Here is an 18,921-nt window from a genome sequence, read left to right as displayed (position 1 = left end):
GGTTTGTATGATACATGTTTGTTTTAAAAGTGCTGATTTTAAAATTATCTCTTTTATTCCTTCACTGGAAATGATAATTAATGAGTACTGAATCCATAAAATCTTTAGACTCAGACTATAGGTTTTTACATATCAATAACTTTCAAAGTTAAAGGAAAAAAAATGCCTAAAATGGTAAATAAACTTATTTATTATAAATTATTTATTTATTTATTATAAATTTATTTATTATAAATAAATTTATAGTAATGCCATGTATTTATGCCACATTGCTTTTTCTTAGGTTGTTGCAACTAGAATGTGAATTATTCTTTTTAAATGTGTAGAATACATTAATTTGGGCTATTTTAACAAAGAGCAATTTATTTTGATAGCAGAGTAAGTTTTTAAAGTTAGTTTTAAAATGGAAAGATATGCCAGTTAGTTTTTAAACATGTATGTATATAATTTAATTTTTTTCTTTATATATAAAAGTAGTTTATTTTTGTAGGTATTTATTTACTCCCCTAAAATTGATTTGTCTCTCTTTTCTTCTTCAGAAAAAGTGAAATCTCACCCTTGCAATGCTAGCTTTTGATGATTTACTCATCTATAATACTGTGCACTGACATTTATTCCAGATAGTTGAATTTTTATTTTTGTAAGAGTTAAACATTTTTATCATTTTTTCCTTTCATTTTTTCAAAAAGAAGTGAGTGGAGTTGGCTTATTGCTTTCCCTGATAATTTAACTGCCTACTGCCAGGGACGGTATTGATGGATTATAGAGCCTGAGAATTTCTAACTTGTCCATTTTATGTCATAGCTAAAATTACCCAGTAAGCCATTGTGTTTTAAAATTAATATTTAGGTAATGCAGTTTTATGTATCTGCATTATGAATGTGTTCATGCTGCATAAAATTCTCAAGGTTTGAAAAGATGAAAAGCATGACCATGTCAGTCCAGAATAATCATGTTGTCACATCAGCATCTGAGATGAGGACTTTTGACATTCAGTTTTGGGATGTCTGATTGAGTTGACTCACCTGTGTTTAATTGCCAAGAATTGGGTGCAAAGGAAAACTTAATTGAACATTCATTAGAGAAATAAATCCTCTGCCTGAGAGTTGTTTTATTTTAAGCCTATAAAAACTCCTTTGTACAAATGTTGAGATAACGCCAGTCTCAAGGACCAGTTATTCTAAACTGTTAACCAAAACTTTTATTTTCAAATTAAATTAGTTGAAGACCGTGATTCTAAATGCTAGTCATAAATCATCTTATATTTTACTTACCTCACTTTCAAAATAAAAAAAACTTTGAAAAACCTTCTATATCCTTTGTGGAACAAAATGAAAATGAATGACCTCCGTCTCACTTTCTTACTATTTCAATTTAAAAAAAGAGAGACTTGACTTTACCTAGTTTTTTAAAGTTACTTTGAATTTTAATATCCCTCTATATGTAATTCCACTGTGTCATTCCATTAAGTTGGGTTTATGGTAGTTTTTAATTACCCCTTTATCATTTTTAAGGACTGAACTTTTTACATGTGTATTTATTTCCTTTTCAACATGGAGAAACAATATATATGATTTTAAACTTGTCTTTGAATGAATATTACTATAAAATATTTATTCTTTCATGTTTCATTAACTTATTTTCTCAAATTGTAATAGTTCTGCAATGTTATTGATTAATTTCTTTATTCTTTCAGTTGCACCACTTTGTTTTCTCTACCATGAACCTTCCAAATTGTATCAGATATTCCGTGAGATGTATGTGCGTTTTTTCTTCAGGCTCCATTCCATCTCTTCTCATCCTTCTGTAAGTTCATAAAAATTGGATCAAATTTGACTCTGATCTGTTTTCTTTCCTTAAGGAAAAGTCTGCTACTTAGTTAAATTTTAAAGCAGCAAATTTTAATTTGTAATGTCAAGCAGCATATTTCTACAGAATAAGTGAAATTGAAGAGAAGAAGAAATTGATATTTAAATATTTTTGGTGATAATTAGAGAGGAAAAGGGCGTTTATCAATTGCACTTACATTGTCTTTTATCTGTTAACTGAAAAATCATATAAAAATGTCTTTATTATTCACTTTGGCAAGGTTGCCTACCCTCTTTGAACGCTGATGTCCTCATCTCGGAGATGAGATGAGTATGTTTCTCTAGGGCTATAGACTGCCAGGGTAGCACTTGGCTATGGTGGGTGTTCAGTAAATAAATGACTGCTGTTTTTATTACTATTGTTGTGATTGTCATCTGTTAATGAAAATCCAACATTTATTTGTCACTTATTTTTCATTTTCAGATTTGACTAATTATCAGTTACCATACTAGATAATTTCTTTGTGTTCAGTAGATAGTTCCGTTGACCTCTAAGAGGGACCTACTGGGACTCGAACTTTTTTTTTTTAAGATTTTATTTATTTATTTGATAGACAGAGATCACAAGTAGGCAGAGAGGCAGGCAGAGAGAGAGAGGGAAGTAGGCTCCCCACCAAGCAGAGAGCCCGATTCGGGGCTCCATCCCAGGACCCTGGGATCATGACCTGAGCTGAAGGCAGAGGCCTTAACCCACTGAGCCACTCAGGCACCCCAGGAGTCAAACATTTTTATCTATTTTATGTTTCCTGGTCCTCTAGCACATCTTTTTTTCTACCCATGAGCCTGAGTCAAAACAATATTTTACTTTAATTATACTTTTTCACCTTTGGCCCTGCTCTGGTCCACCTGTGGTTAACTCAGCTGACGCTCCAGAAGAAACACTAAATGGGAATGTATCAGGGCTACCAAATTTCCCTGAAGAGAATACTCTGTCACTACTATTAAATTAAATCACTTTTCTTTTTCTCCCACAGTTTAACCCTGTGTATTCCTAGTCCACCTCCCTCTGTCTCCACCTTTTCTCTCCTACATTGCTGGTAAAAGCTGACAAGTAACAGAAATCCAGGGTTTCTACCATGAACAAATGAAGCACCACCAATTATCTTTGGGGTGTTTCCTATTCTCTGAAACAACTTGAGTTAGTGCTTATCTTATATTAATTTCTAGTGCAGAATAATCAGAAATATATAAATAATTCTGTTTTCTAATAACCTTCTATTTCGTCTCAGATTTCTTACTTTCATATCTGTACCATTTTATGCTTCAGAGTTAAAAAAAATTTTTTTAACTGGCTGCCCAGGATACACCCACAGTGTTTTCCTTGTGCAGAGCACTGAAGCTTGACATCCAGCAACCCTGGATACTCCTTCTCTAGCTCCATGCTGACCCTGAGGTGTCCTTTTTCAGTGAATTGTTGGGCCAGCCCTGCCTCTTGCCCTTTCTTTATTCAATGGAATAGACTTACAGGCGGTCAGCTCCTTTTCTGGCTTGTAGCCAGGCTGAACTATTTGGAACCATGCCAGCCCTTTTTTTCCTTAGAAACTCACAAAGAGGATTCAAACTTCCTCACAAAGTTCAGCCCTGAGGAATGCTGAGGTACAAGAAAGACTTTATTCAGAGTCGTCAAGTAATAAACGCACTTGAAAAACCATCTGCTTCAATTGGTTACTTTTTGTCCTCTACAAATGATGCCCTTATAAAAAGTAGATTTATATATATAGATAGAAAGATAGAGCTTTATACTAAGGTAATCAGGCATTCTTGTTTGATAACTTCCTGATGCAAGTTTCAAACAGTCATTGGTCAGTCTTCCCCTGGGAATAGATTTCAAAGAAAGAGTGAAAAAAAGCAGGAAATATTTTTCTGGATGGGTGAGGCAGCTGAAAGGGAAGGGACTTATGGAGGGAGAGAGTAAAGGGTGTGGGTGTAGTACAAAGAAATACCTGGAAACTGGAATGCGTCCAGAAATAACTAGTTTGCTGGACATAAGTGATAATACAGGGCTTACAGAGTAGCAGGTTTTCTATAAAATGTTTTCCTTGGACTCTCTGAATATTATACACTAGGTTATATGGGGATCCTATTGTGTTAAAAAGGAGGCTCCTTAGCATACCTATAATAGTAAGAGGGAAAAAATGTTTCTTTTAACAAAGTATTGGAGATCATTAGAGCATTTCCTGTTTTTTACTTTTCGACAGTATAAAAATATTTATGTTGATGATTTTTTCCTTGTTTCTATTTGAATAATTTATTGTCAGAGTTAATTTTTAAATGCTAAACTATGTATTTCTCTTGTGTTTTCTTATTATATCCAGGGTATTGTGTCCCTCTGTTTGCTGTTTGAAACTCTTCTTCAGACGTATCTCCCTCAGCTCTTCTATCATCTACGAGAAATTGGGGCTCAACCGTGAGTGCCTTTCTCTCCTAATTAAAGAATAGATTGACATCAGAAGGTACTGTTCTATCACTTTAAAGCATACAATGTAAAGATAAACAATTCTTTAGGGAAATTAAACTAACAATTTCTCCAATAAAACACAGATTATCAAGTAATAGAGTGTAACTCTATGTTGTGCCAAAAATTCTCAGAACATCATCCAAAATCCTAATGAATTCTTACTTGCTGGGATTTTTGTGCCTGGTGGAAGGATCACCAAAATGAACTGATTTCTATTCAAAAGGAAAGGCATTGCCAAAATTGAGAAAAAATATGTGAACACAAATACTATGTAAGAAATGTGATATTACTAAAATTAAGTCATTTTAGGCTAAGTTTACCAGAGAACAGCTTAATGAAAGCTAATATAGGTTAAAGTTTGCTTTTTTGTTCAAGGAAACTATATCAGTTACCTAGTAATGATTGTACACTGTGATTATTTTCTTCCAAAAGTTTGAATATTTTTTCGTTTATCTCAGTATAAGTTCCCAGTGAACATGTAGGTAGGGTACCTCTGGGCTTCAATATTATTGGTCCCTTCTCTTTTTTTAAAATAACAGTGTCTAAGGCAACAGAAGTTTCTAAATGATTTATTAATGTTTTGTCACTGTCTTCCCCTCTGTGAAACCAGTTTCCCCTATTGGCAGGGCATATTTGAAAGGAGCATTAACTCTTTGAGATCACAAATGTAGTTAATAGAAAATGCAGTAGTTTAGTATTGATTTCTCCATACTTGAATCCACATCAAGTGGCTGGGTGGATGGGTGAATGGATGAGTGGGTGAGTTTAAAAGACAGACCAGGACTTAAATTCTGTCTACTAAGCTGTATAATCCTGATGAAGTTATTTAATTCATCTAAGTCTGAATTTCTTTCTTTAAATCAAGATAATTCATCTTCCTCGTCTTTAAAATCAAGAGAATTTCTACCTCATGAGGTTGTTTCAGTAGTCAAGGATTTTATACATACAGACATATGTATGTGTGTATATATATGTAAATAAAAATATATGGAAATAAAATAAAATTTTATACATATATATACTTTCTCTAAAGCACATCTTAGATCTTGAATGTCAGACATCTTAGATCTTAGAAATACCTTTTATAAAACAATACCTCATTTCATCCATTGATAATACTGAGATTATACTCTTTCCTTTGTAGCCATTAAAAAATAAGATTCTGTTAATGATTAAGATGATAAAAACAAGAATGTGGCAGAAATATTTTATATTGCACATGTCTTTTTTTCTTAAACTTGTAGTAAATTGGCTTCTGTTTTACTCTTGTGCAATGAATATTTGTATATAATGAAGCTTTACTAGGATGAAGACATTTAGTTTACTGCTTAAAACTAAAGTCCTGATTTTTTTTTTTTTGGCCAATTTATACACTTTAATCATGAAAATGGAACACATTTATTTCAATGACTTATAGCAAACATTAAAATTCTTATGCAGAAGAAAGCATAAAAATGTAATTGTCAAGCTAGAAATCAATTTCTCAAAGGCTTTTATGAATTAAAACTGATGCTGTTGAAGGTTTTTAATTAGAATTTAATTTCTTCAATAGATAATAAGACTGTTCAGGTTATCTGTTTCTTCTTGAATAAGATTTAGTACTTTGTTCATTTAATGTAAGTTATCATAATTATGGACATAAAGTTATTCTTAATACTCCCTAAATATTCTTAATTAATCTTTTTAATATCCAGAGAATCACAGTGACAACACCTCTCTCGGTCTTGAGATTGATATTTATATATTCTCTCTTTTTTCTTGTTTGGCTAGAGGTTTATTAATTTTATTCTTCTTTGAAAGAACCATGTTTTGGTTTTCTTTGATTTTCTTTGATTTTCTCTATTATTCTTCTGTCTTCAGTTTCACTGATTTATGCTTTTATATTTATTATTTCCTTCCTCATGTTTGCCTTTTATTTTGCTCTTGTTTTCTTGTTTAAGGTTAAAGATCGTTAGTTTGAGACCTTTCCTCTTTTCTAATATAAGAAATATTATTATAAATTGCCTTCAAAGCACCATATTACCTCCACGCAGCAAATTTTTATATTTTGTATTTTCATTTTAATTCAATTCACAATGTTTTTTCCTTTCTTTCTTTTCCTTTCTTCTTTCCTTCCTTTCGAAAGAGCGCGTGTGTGGGAGGGGGATAGGGAGTGGGCGGAGAGAGAAAGAGAATTTCAAGCAGACTCCTTCCCCACCCCCACCCAGCACAGAGCCTGTTACAGGGCTCCATCTCACAACCCCTGAGATCATGACCTGTGCCAAAATCAAGAGTCAGGTGCTTAACTGACTGAACCACCCAGGCGCCCCTTGAAGTGTTTCTAAATTTCTCTTGTGACTTTCTCTTTGATCATGGGTTATATACAAGTGTGTTGTCTAATTTCCAAATATTTGGAAAGTTATGAAACCTTTCTGTTATTTATTTCTATTTTAATTATGTTGTAATTAGACAACATGCTTCATGAGATTTCAATTTTTTAAAATGTGCTAAAGTTTGTTTTATGGCCCAGATTATGGTCTGTCTTGGTGACTATTCCAAGTATGCTTAAAAAGAATTCATATTCTCCTGGTGTTCAGCAGAATGTTCTGTAAATGGCAACATCGTCAAGTTTTTGATAATACTGAAGCCTTCTATAAACTTATTTTCTGTCTACCTTCTCTATTAATTATTGAGAAAGAAATGTTAGTCTCCAGTTATTATTGGAGTGTGTCTATTAATAATATAGTTATTATTATATATTATATATATTATTATATATTATATATTATTATATAATAATATAGTTATTATTGGGAGTGTGTCTATTTCTTCCTTCATTGCTATATATGTTTTTACTTCATGCATTAGAAGCTCTGTTTTTAGAAGAACTGGTCCCTTTATCGTTACTTAATGTTTTTATTCCTGGTAATAAACCTACTGCATTTGATATAGCCATCCCAGCTTTCTTTCAATTACAATTCATATGTCCTTTTGGTTTTAGTGTATTGATTATCGATTTCTTTATTTTCTAAGTGGCTTTCTTGTTAAAAGTATAGTTGGGCCTTCCAGTACAGCAATTTGTCTTTTTAATTGTTGTATTTATTCCATTTGTATTTATAATTGATTTATTGATTAAAATAATAGCAATTGATATTATCTACTATCTTGGTAGACATTTTCTATTTGTTTTTTGAAAGATTGTACTTATTTATGACACAGAGAGTGAGAGGGAACAAGCAGGGGAAGCGGCAAGAAGGAAAGGGAGAAGCAAGCTCCCCACTGAGTAGAGAGCCCAGTTCAGCAAGTTCGTTCCCTGGGCCCTGAGATCATGACCTGAGCTGAAGGCAGATACTTAACCAACTGAACCACCCAGGCGCCCCTATTTGTCTTTTATTCTATTTTTCCTCTTTTCCTGCCTGCTTTTGAACTGAGTATTTTTTATTCCATTTTATCTCTACTATTGGATTATTATTTATACCTTCCTTAAAACATTTTTTGGATAGATGCCTGTCTTAGTTCAGTCTGCTATAACAAATTACCATAAACTGTGTAGCTTATGAATTACTGAAACAGTTCCCACAGTTCTGAAAACTGAAAGTCTAAGATCAGGGTGATAGAGCATGGTTGAGTTCTAGTGAGGACCCTCTTCTAGGCTCCAGACGGCCAACTTCTTATTGTATTCTCACATGGTGGAGAGCAGAGAAGAGAAACTAACTCTGTCATGATTCTTATGAAGGCACTAAGCCCAATCCTGAATGCTTCACCCTCTAAAGCTATGTCATTTCACTTACCACCCTAAGACCCTCCCTCTTTGACTACTCCCCATGACACTGGTGGGTAGGTTTTGGTTTTGGGGTTTTTTAAAAATTTTATTTATTTATTTGAGAGAGAGAGAATGAGAGAGAGCAAGCATGAGAGGGGGAAGGTCCAAGGGAGAAGCAGACTCCCCACCCCAAGCAGGGAGCCCCATGCAGGACTTATCTGCGGACTCCATGATCATGCCCTGAGCTGAAGGCAGTCACTCAACAAATTGAGCCACCCAGGCACCCTGGGGGGTAGGTTTCAACATGAATGGGGGGCTGGTGGGATGACAGAAACTTTCAGTCCATAACAATGTCTTGGGGCTTACAGTATACATTTTTCAATTAATCACATTCTACCTTCAGATAAACTCCCTGGATGGCTTTACTGGTAAATTCTGCCAAACATTTCAGGAAAAATGTTTTCTCTTTGTCTTTAGTTCTCAGCAGTTTAATTAGGATGTATCTGTAAATATTTTTTCCTGCACCATACTTACTTTCCTTTTCTTCTAGGATTCCAGTGATACAAATGTTAAAACTTGTGGTCTCATTCCAGAGGTCCCTGAAACTCTACTCATTTTATTTTCAATCCATTTTACTCTATGGTCCTAATTAGATACTTTCTTTTGATCTATATTTAAATTCACTGGCTCTTTTCTCTGTCATTACCATTTTGCTATTGGATCTATCCAATGAAAGTTGTTTTTTGTTTTGTTTTTGTTATTGTATTTTTCAGTTGTAAAGTTTCCATTTGGTTCTTAAGTCATAGAACTGTGCCTTAATAAAGGTAAATTTTACTCCCCATAAATTATACCTCAAGAAACTAATTCTGCACTATATATGGATGGAGCACAGTGTGGGGTGCTGTTGCTCTAATAACACACCATGAGGGATCCAGTAAAATGAAACTGGATGACATTAATAACTTAGACTTAAAAGTCAAATGATCTTTTTAAATTTAAAATATCTGGTAGCCAAAACTTTCTTCAGCATTTATAAACAGATATTCTAAAACCAACCAAAAAGTTTAATTTGACAATATTACTCTCTGCATGTACTTTGTTATATTAGAATAATAGTTATCTAGTCTTGAGGAATTTCTGAAAACTTAGGGGTGTTTTTCGGTCTTAAGAGAATTAATACCACATCAACAATGGCAATCTCCAGGTCCCATTCTCTTGCTTTAAGAAAATAGCACAGATATTTACCTATGTAATATTATAACAGCTCCAGCAGAGTTTGCCTAGCACCTCTCAGGGGCAATCAAGTGATGTTTAGATGCTAATAGATAGTACAGAGTTCATTTCCTGATTGCAGAGAGAAATTATTATTATAACGTAACCTACTTATAAGTAATGGGATCCCGTATCTCTTGGGGTTGGGGGGGGTTGTTTGTTGTTTTTTGAGAAATCAGCTGAACTTTCTGGTTGACCTTTCAGAGTTCTGATAACCTCCCATTAAAATGGAGGGTTTGAAATTAGAAATCTAGTTTTAAGGTCCTTTATAGCTTTAAAACTATTTTTCTTTATCTTCAAAGACTCCTGCCTGTTGTTTTATTTTATTCATACTATGTAGCCATTTGACTAAAAATTACAGGTATATAATGCATTGAATTGCAAAAGCGTACAGCTAGCAAGCACTTTTTCAAGAATTTTGAATAAAAATTCAAATAATCATGATTCAAACTGTTAAGAACTATTGACTCTTAAGACCACGTCATTGATACCTAATGAGTTCAGACCCTGACACAGAACATAGAAGTGAGTTTTCTGAAGCTGAACTATAACACAGCAGGTCAAATTTTTCCACTTAATATGTCGAGATCACTAATTTGAAGACTCGCGGTTTCTCACCATTACCCTTCTGCAGCTTTTAAGAGGGCATGTGAAATTTAAAAGCATAGGTGATTTCTAAGCCTCACAGAGAAGTTACCTGAACAATAGAATTGGTTGGCTCTTCTGATACTGCCTTTTTGTAAGAAGAAAAGTCCCTGTTAAGATGCATTTTCTTTTTTTTTTTTTTGCTTACAGACTTCGCATATCCTTTAAGTGGATGGTTCGAGCTTTCTCTGGATACTTAGCTACAGATCAACTCCTGCTTTTGTGGGATAGAATCCTAGGATACAACTCTCTGGAAATTCTTGCTGGTAATAAGTGCTTGTTTGTAAAACACATGTTTCTATAATAAAGCCCTTTTCCTTTCTAACTTTCATCATCTGTAACTGCAGTTTGAGTCTATAGTTATCTGTCATTTCTAATTCATAAATATTTAATAGATTTCTCTGCCTTAGAAAACAAATACTGAAGTTCTAAGATCTAGATACTTCTCTGTACCTTCCCAACACTAGTGTGTTCCTCGTCTTTCTTTCTTTGCTCCCAGGAAAGTCCATTTCTCCTCCCTCATTTCTAGTCGAGCCAGGACTTGCTATACCTCTGTGACCTCCATGCAGCGGGTTGTATACTACATTTCTGTTCCTGGCTTCCCTGATATCTCTGAGTCTGCGCTGTGCCCCTTCCCAACCACTGCCTAAAATCCACACTGACAAGGAGACTCCCTCCAGAGTGGAAATCTCAGCTCTCCTGGACTTCAGTTTCTACTGAACTCAAAAACTTTTCCTTTTTTTTTTTTTAAAGATTATTTATTTATTTATTTGATGGACGGAGATCACAAGTAGGCAGAGAGGTAGGGGAGGGGAAGTGGGGAAGCAGGCTCACCACCAAGCAGAGAGCCCGACTTGGGGCTTGATCCCAGGACCCTGGGACCATGACTTGAGCCGAAGGCAGAGGCTTTAACCCACTGAGCCACCCAGGCGCCCCAACCTTTTCCTTTTTGCTAACAGTCTCTGACTCCTGATGGTTGAGTTTCCCCTCTTACGTATTCTCTTAAGCCAAAAAAATATTTCGTTTTTTTTTCCAGGAAGCCACAGATTTATCTCTTACTTATAATTAAGTACTTCTTATAATAGATATACACACAAGACAACTGTATGATAATACATAGGACACAGATTTCTTGTTATTTACTTTGTTTCTCTTATCCAAAATAGGCTCAGTTATTTTTAATCATTGGGATTATCAGGAAGTTCAGGTAAATAGCACAAGGTTTTCACAATAATGGATGGAGAGTAGAAAAGTTGGCAGAGTGCTGGGTCCAAACTTTTCCAGTTGTGTAATATTGAATAAATTATGTAACCTGCGTGAGACCTTCATTTCCATACCTTATATTGATAGCATTGTAAAGACACCTCTCTGGGTTTGTGGAAATAGTGCTTAATTAAAGAAGACCCTTTTCTTGCAGAAGATTCTTTAGGTACCATATTAACATATTCTTGAATGCTGAGAGGTCTAGAGTAATTGTGTGGCATTTTAAAAAGGAAAATTACAGTAATAATAAAGTGCCAGGAAGATCAGTGTCACCCTTGGTATAATCACAGATACCACTCACTGATGTTAATAACTCCTACTATCCTTCTATCTCAATTGGGTTTTAAGCCCACACAGATAAGACTTAGGAAAGAAGGGTCTGCCCTCATTTCTCTTGGCTGAATGGCAGTGATACTTATAATCTAGAGGTAGAGGAATCCTAGAGGTCCTCAGGTATGACTCCTTTTGGATGTTTCTGATAGGCAGTTCTCATCCTTTGCTTGAACTCTTCAGTGTTGGAGTCCTTGTCTACCAACATAGCCCATTTCACTTCTGGACAATATACCTTGTTAAAATGTACTCCTGTTAAACCATGGTCATCATCATGTTTTTTCTACTCTTGCCTTTCCCCAAAGCCTCTACTCTCCAAGCTAAGAAGCCTTGTTTTCTGCTACCATTTCTCAGGCAACAGGATTTTAGACTTTCCAGCAAATAAATCTCTTCTGGGTATGTCATAAATTTTGAAGAGTGTTGTGTATAGCTTTTTGTATCATTGCAAAAAGATATTAGAGCATGTTAAAGAAGGGGGTTCAGTACAAGAAAGTACCTTCTAATAATTAGGACTTTTCAAAACTAGAATGGGCTTTTAACTGTCACCCAAAAGTTAAGAGCTTTTCTACTGGGAAAGAAATGTTGAATTGGAAGAACTTCAAGAGCTCTTTCAGTTTAAATTTTCTCACTTTGTGACTTACCACACCCCACTCCCCAGCAAACTCTCAAGTGAGAGAGAAATAAATGAATGTTGAATAACACATTTGGTCTAAACTAGTACTCTGCTGTGACTTAATACATTAATAAAAATGTTACTGCTGATAGGTAGAGAAATGCAGTCTGCACTATTGTACCCATCCCCTTTCCCTGAGTCTTTTTTTAAATCAACAGAGAAGAATTATAGAACATCTAGAAATGGAACTAAACTGGTGGGTACTCCCCTACCATGAATCCAAATAAGGAGCCACAGGTTAGATCATTTCATGTAGGTACACCCAAATTAGTTTTTATTATTTCAGATGTTTTTGGAATGGGTATTTTGGGGCCACCTTTTTTGCTCAAGTGAGTCATTATATAGTCTTTTGAAATTGTTAGTAAATATTACTGGCTTTAATTTTAAATTAATTGGGTCTTTTTAAAAACAGTTTATTTTATTTATTTATTTGACAGAGAGAGATCACAAGTAGGCAGAGAGGCAGGCAGAGAGAGAGGAAGGGAAGCAGGCTCCCAACTCGATCCCAGGACCCGGAGATCATGACCCGAGCTGAAGGCAGCAGCCCAACCCACTGAGTCCCCCAGGCACCCCTTAAAAACAGTTTAAAGCATAGGTGTCTTGGTGCTTGTGATAGAGTTGCTTAGAATTAAAATGATGGGAATAGCTTAAAAAACTACAGGTAAATGTGAGAGTTTCTAGGTTTCCTGTGAAGCATGATTGCAGCTGAGAATATCACAAAGTGGAGATCTTTACTCCTTGGCAAAAAAACGTGTTCTGCGGAAGGGCTGGGCAAATCAAACATGAAGCAGACGCAAAGGAACTTCTGTGATGTGACACCAAGATAAATAAAGGTTATGAGCACATAAGCACTTGGGATGCTAAGGTCAATTACTGAACTGATCTTTTTTTCCTCCCTCTTATCTACCTTTGGAAAAACAATTTCCCGCCATGTAAAACTCTTTCCTGCTACAGCAGAAAATGTGGCCATCCTGTCAAGCTTTCATCAACCCTCTTAAATCACACATAAAAAAGGAAGTAACAGTCACACAGTCTTTAGCTTCTCAAATGTCCCCATTGTCAAAATGATTCCAGATATTAGGAATCTATAAAGAAGTTGCTGGTCCACAGAAATTCTTCTCTTTGGTATTCTTATAAATTTAGAAGCTTAGTGACTTTAAAGTACTTAAGTTTTCTCCTTTTCAGTTAAAAGGTAAATTCTTTGTCCCTGATCTCTTGTATCCCTTGTTACATATTAAATAATCCCAGCTTGATCTGACTTTTTAAATTTTGTTTTACTGCTATTATCTTTTTTTTTTTTTCCTCAGAGTTTTCTAATTGCAATGTTGTTTTTTTTATTTTGGGTTTTTGTTTGTTTGTTTGTTTGTTTTTTTGTTTTTTTTTTGGTCAGACTGTCCAAAATCTGTTGTACCCTAGAAAAATGCCTATGTTTCCCAGTCTGGTCTGGTTGCACTCAGTGTCTGGGGAAATTAAGAGGTCTGGATGCTGACTTCCACTCCTCAGGCACAGCCACCTACCTGTCAGAGCTCAGGGTCACTATAGCATCATGCTTCAGGCCATCTCTGGAAAACCATTCTGAAGGACAGCAGAGATGATGATTCATAGGAAAGCACCCAGATTTTCACATCAGGGAAGGATCATTACTACTTACCTTCAGTCTCACTAAAGTCATCACAGAGTGAATGGTTAGATGTGCAGGCTCCAGAGCCAGGGTTAAATTTTCAATCTACTATTTTCTACCTGTGGGACTCCAAACATGCCCTCCCAACTCACTGGGCCTCCATTTCCATCTTAATATAATGGGGCTAGCGGTGGTACTTAACTCATAGAGTTGGTGTGAGAATTATCATTAGCATTATTATTATTATTCCCATAGTAAAAATGTACTTAAAATACGTGTGTGTGTGTGTGTGTGTGTGTGTGTGTGTATTTGCATTAGCTGTGCCATATACTTGGGAGCCAGTCTTTCAGTAATTTTGAAGATTGCTTACCATTTATTCCCTAAATTTAAATGATTTATTGGGTAGAGAGGAAACTACCACCACTGGCAATAAAAAAGAAGAAACAGGGGAAAGTCAAGAGTCATCTTGGGGCAGCACCATCTCTGGGTGAGGGTACCCACCTCTTACTTGGGTCCTTTTGCTGTTCAGTATGATGCATTCCATCACATGGGGTTTTATGGCAGATTATGTAGTAAGAAGAATTACACATTAGCATTACTTTCTTGTCACATGCATATGATGGATATGACAAATATTGGTTTTTACTCCATGTACATTATTGACCTGTGAGGTGTCCTATGATTTTTTTTCAAAGTTTCAACTTCTTTTTCCTATAGCCAACATTAATATAAATTTCAGGATCAGTCCACAGCAGCTCTCCCCACAGAACTATCCATTTATGACACTCTACGAAAGGCAATGCTGAATATAAAAGTGTAACTATAACAAAATACTAAAAAAATTTTTTTTAAGAAAAGGTTTATTACACATGTCTATCAGGACACCTCCTTCATACATACGAAACATGATCTGATGAATTTAAAAATACAGTCTTCATATAACTTCAGAATCCTGTTGCATTAGTAACAAACACCTGCATCAAAATAAACCTTTATTTATCTGTATTTATTATATTGTATTTGTTATTTATTTATATTTCAGAACTTATGACTTAAGTTATAGGTAGGAAAGAAGCAATTTATAAAACGGCTCTTTTAAGACCACTGAATTTTCCTTTTTCCCAAAACTGTGGGCTTTGATCTATCTAGCCATCAGACACTCCGTCCTCTAGAGACGACTTCCAGTCCTCACGAGGCCTTCGTGCAGAATGTGCGCGTGCAGTCATGTAAAGCGCGCGTTCTGAGCTCTCCTGGTGGGGTGTGGGCATCGCAGGCAGTGTGTCAGGCTGATGGGTAGGCCAGCAGTTGAAATAGTGTGCATTCTTTTCCAGTGCTGGCAGCTGCTGTGTTTGCTTTCCGAGCAGTGAACCTGATGGAGGTGACATCACTGGCCGCAGCTGAAGTAAGGATAAGTTTACTCGGAGGGGATGGAAATAGTTCCTGAGAGATTGCCAGGCTCAGGCCCTTTAGTCTCAGATGCATAGGACACACATTACTCATAACCTAATTTTTTAACTCGGTTAAAACCTGTAAGTTCCAAGCTAAGTAATAATAAGTATTCAAAATTCCTTAGTCTTCATGTGAAGGAATCACAAACAAGCTTATTACAGGAAACCATTATAACCATTATGGGAAACAAGATACCCAGTAATTTTAGTAGCAACTATTGGGTCTTCGGTTGCATCTTCTTATTATTTTCTTATTATATATTCTGCTAGAACAAAGAAAAACTATTTGAGAGAGTTAAAGAGCATGCATTCAGATGATACAGTAAAGATACAAGCCTTTTTGGTTATTTTTAATAATGAGTTAATTCTTTAAAGCTGGTTTCTTTTCAATATGTTTTCAGTTGAAACATAGTTCAATTAAATAGTGCCTTACCATATTAGTGTATTTGTTATCTCACATAGAAATTTAAATATTACCCCTAAAATAGCTGCCTACATTCTTTGTTTAAAGGGAAGAGGATGTTTATGCATCTTGCAATTGAATAAACATTAGTTCCATCTCCAAATGATTTCCTGAAGCCAGATACTCCGTATACTAGAATAACGGGACCAAGATTCATAATGTACGTTTATTTATAGAAGCAAGTTGAAATGTTAGACCTCTTATAAACTCCTGCTACCTTGTATATTTGAAGAAGGCTCAAGACAAAAGTCCAGGTTGTTTTCTACTGCATGTTTTAGCATTTTGCACATATTCTAACATTAATACGTTCAGAAAAGAGAAGGGAAGTTGGAGTTTCTGTACAGATTCAGGACACACATGAAGAACTTAGAGGGGGCTCAGTGCCAGGCTTACATTGCAGTGGTGTTTCTGTTGTGGCTTCCCTTGCCCATTAGAATACTGATATTAATAATCCTTTTTGTTCTTTTGTTTCAGGCAGTTCTTGCTGACCTTTCTACTTTAAAAGTTATGCCTCTTCTTCAAATTTTTCTGTTTGCTACTGTCACCTGATCTTCTTCAAGGTCACTGACAACACATCTAGTTTTTCATTAGAAAATAATCATGAACTATGCAAACTCTGCATAAAACCAAAATGAAACTTTGCATATAAGCCAATAAAGATCATGTTCCCTCTTCAGTTAAACCTAAGTAGTTTTTCACTTTTTGAAACAATAACTCTGCACACCAAATATTGCACTGCATGCTGCTGGTTTTCAAGAGAGAAGCAATAGACATGACTTCTGCTGAATTGAGCATACTATATATATACTCCTGACTTGTAAAAGGCATGTAACAATATATGCAATAGGAACTAAAGATACTGTAATAAACTTGAAGAGGTAATGTAGCCTCTGGGACAGTTTTCTGATGTCAGTTTGTAAATTTATCTCTAGATAATGTATCATTTTGTCTTGTAAATTGCTCTTCACTCAGAGCCAGGGGTGGAGTAAACTGTGGGAAGATTTGGAAAAGGTAATGGAATTCAAATGTACTTTGGTGTTCTTAACGGCTTTGTCTCACGGAGATCTTCTAGATCCCTTTCCACTTTATTTCTCCCTGAAAGGTCTCAGTGGAGCAGTTGTCTCAAATACAGTTGTCTCCATCTGACAGTCTTTTCTTCATCACTTTCTGAAAAAAAGAAAATTACGGAGTGATCCCTTAAGACTTCTCAACCTTCCACCTCTTGCTTAGAAGACTTGACCCTGCCGGAGTCTGTTACTTTGGAAGTATGCAAAGAGGACACCCACGGAGTCGATGAAGGGAATGAAAAATCAAAGGCATATCAGCTTTTGCTGAATCTTTGTTTAACAAGATTTACTTCCAGGACAGAGCAGCTGAGAAACTAGCAGTAGGTATAATACAGATTTATTTTAGAACTGAAGACATTATGCCGGGCATCAGCCTTATTTTGGTCTTTACTGTAAATGAAGGGTTTTATTTTCTATCACTTCCTAAAGACCTACCATTTCTGTAATTTGGAATGATAGAATGTGAAAAAAAGTCCAAATTCAAGATGCTGATCGTTTCAACACAACTTCAAATCAAAACATTGATGCTCTTACTGGATGCCTAGAATTATATTAAGTTTTGTCCAGATGTATTTCCTGACACTCTTATTTAAAGAGTATATATAAATTAGGTAATGTGTAAGGGTTAGCACAAGACTGCAAGTGTGATGGAGTTTGATAGAATTAGTTCTTCATTTGAAAATCTTTATTATATGCTTTATTCATCAGGTACGTATTGAAAACAAAGTAATAATTTATGACTCAGTGAATGATTTTTAAGAAGCCCCATTTCATTGCTTCTGAAAGTGATTCAGTTATAATCATACGCTTTGCCGTTGGGTATATGCAAATGCATATTCATCAAAAGATAAGCACACGCCTTTGACTTTGTTTCTTGTTAGAGTTTGAAATGATTAAGGTCAACTGTGTACGGATACACCTATTGTTAGCTTCTTTTTTTTTTTTTTAAGATTTTATTTATTTATTTGAGAGAGAGAGACAGTGAGAGAGAGCATGAGCGAGGAGAAGGTCAGAGAGCGAAGCCGACTCCCCATGGAGCTGGGAGCCTGATGTGGGACTCGATCCCGGGACTCCAGGATCACGCCCTGAGCCGAAGGCAGTCGTCCAACCAACTGAGCCACCCAGGCGTCCCTATTGTTAGCTTCTTTAAGAGAATATTCACAAACCTTTTTTCAAAGTTCCAGTGTAGTGGTCAAGTAGAAAAACTCCAGACTGAGACTTCTGTCCTAGCAGTGAGTCCCTAGATAATTTAATCTCTCTTATCTACAGCTGAGGGGGTGGAGGGTGTAAGGGGCTGGCAAGGAAATTATTTCATTTGTTCTTATTTACCTTTCCAGGTGGAGTAAGACTAAATGAGAAAATATATTTGAAAGTGATTTTTTTTATAACTGTAAAGCACCAAACAAATGTAAGATGTTGTTGGTAATTAATTTTAAATACAACACTTTAAGGCCAAGTAGTAGAAGATGCATATGAAAAATGCATAATTTCATTTGTATCTGTCTGACTTTTTTTGATAATTTGAGACTGTGACTATAAAAAAATGAAACCTGGAACATGGCAGAGCAGATCCTTTCATTTGAAACAGGTGGCTCCAGCCAGCAGTTCTGAATCTGAATCCCAAAGCTGCTACACATCTTGCTGCCATCACAAACCCCTCTGGGCCAGGTGCTGCTCTTAATTGCTTGTTAAAATCGTGCATCAAGGGTACTCGGGCTGTCTTGCCCCCCTCTGCCTCTCACCGCACTCCTCACGCTGCCCCTCTTGGCTTCTTTCCTCCTGTGTCCTCCTGCGCCGCCTCCTACCAACCTCCAAAACCCCCACAGATGTTCTGCTAGTGGTCACGAGGACCCAAGTTACCCGTGTTAACCATGTAAGATTTCATGTAATCTTTCTATCTGCAGCGTTCCCACTGACCGTAAAACAGGCTAGTAGACAAATTGTATTCAACTCTTCTGGAATTCAGTTCACCCACTAATGTACTATGTATGACTTTATGTGATGGAAGAGTTTATTGAACAATCTTTCTGATAGAATGTTTGGGTAGTGCAGGGCTCTGGCTACCTGAAAT

The 18,921-nt window shown here is 35.8% G+C and overlaps 1 protein-coding gene across 4 annotated transcripts in view; it reads left to right on the top strand.

Annotated features, from left to right (window-relative positions):
• TBC1D19 (TBC1 domain family member 19) overlaps positions 1-16,465 on the top strand; it is a 157,196-nt gene extending 140,731 nt beyond the window's left edge. For all 4 annotated transcript variants that reach the window (XM_044225830.1, XM_044225829.1, XM_044225832.1 and 1 more), the window contains 5 exons: positions 1,697-1,806; positions 4,184-4,275; positions 10,136-10,251; positions 15,204-15,274; positions 16,258-16,465. In XM_044225830.1, the coding sequence (XP_044081765.1) occupies positions 1,697-1,806; positions 4,184-4,275; positions 10,136-10,251; positions 15,204-15,274; positions 16,258-16,332 (464 nt within the window). In that variant the 3' untranslated portion in view covers positions 16,333-16,465. The remainder of the gene's footprint in view (positions 1-1,696; positions 1,807-4,183; positions 4,276-10,135; positions 10,252-15,203; positions 15,275-16,257) is intronic.
• The last annotated feature ends 2,456 nt before the right edge of the window (positions 16,466-18,921 follow it).

Source organism: Neovison vison, chromosome 11 (assembly GCF_020171115.1).
Source record: "Neovison vison isolate M4711 chromosome 11, ASM_NN_V1, whole genome shotgun sequence".
In the NCBI taxonomy this organism is placed as follows: domain Eukaryota; kingdom Metazoa; phylum Chordata; class Mammalia; order Carnivora; family Mustelidae; genus Neogale; species Neogale vison.
Note: the sequence above shows the minus strand (reverse complement) of the source record. Positions and strands in the feature narration are given on the sequence as shown.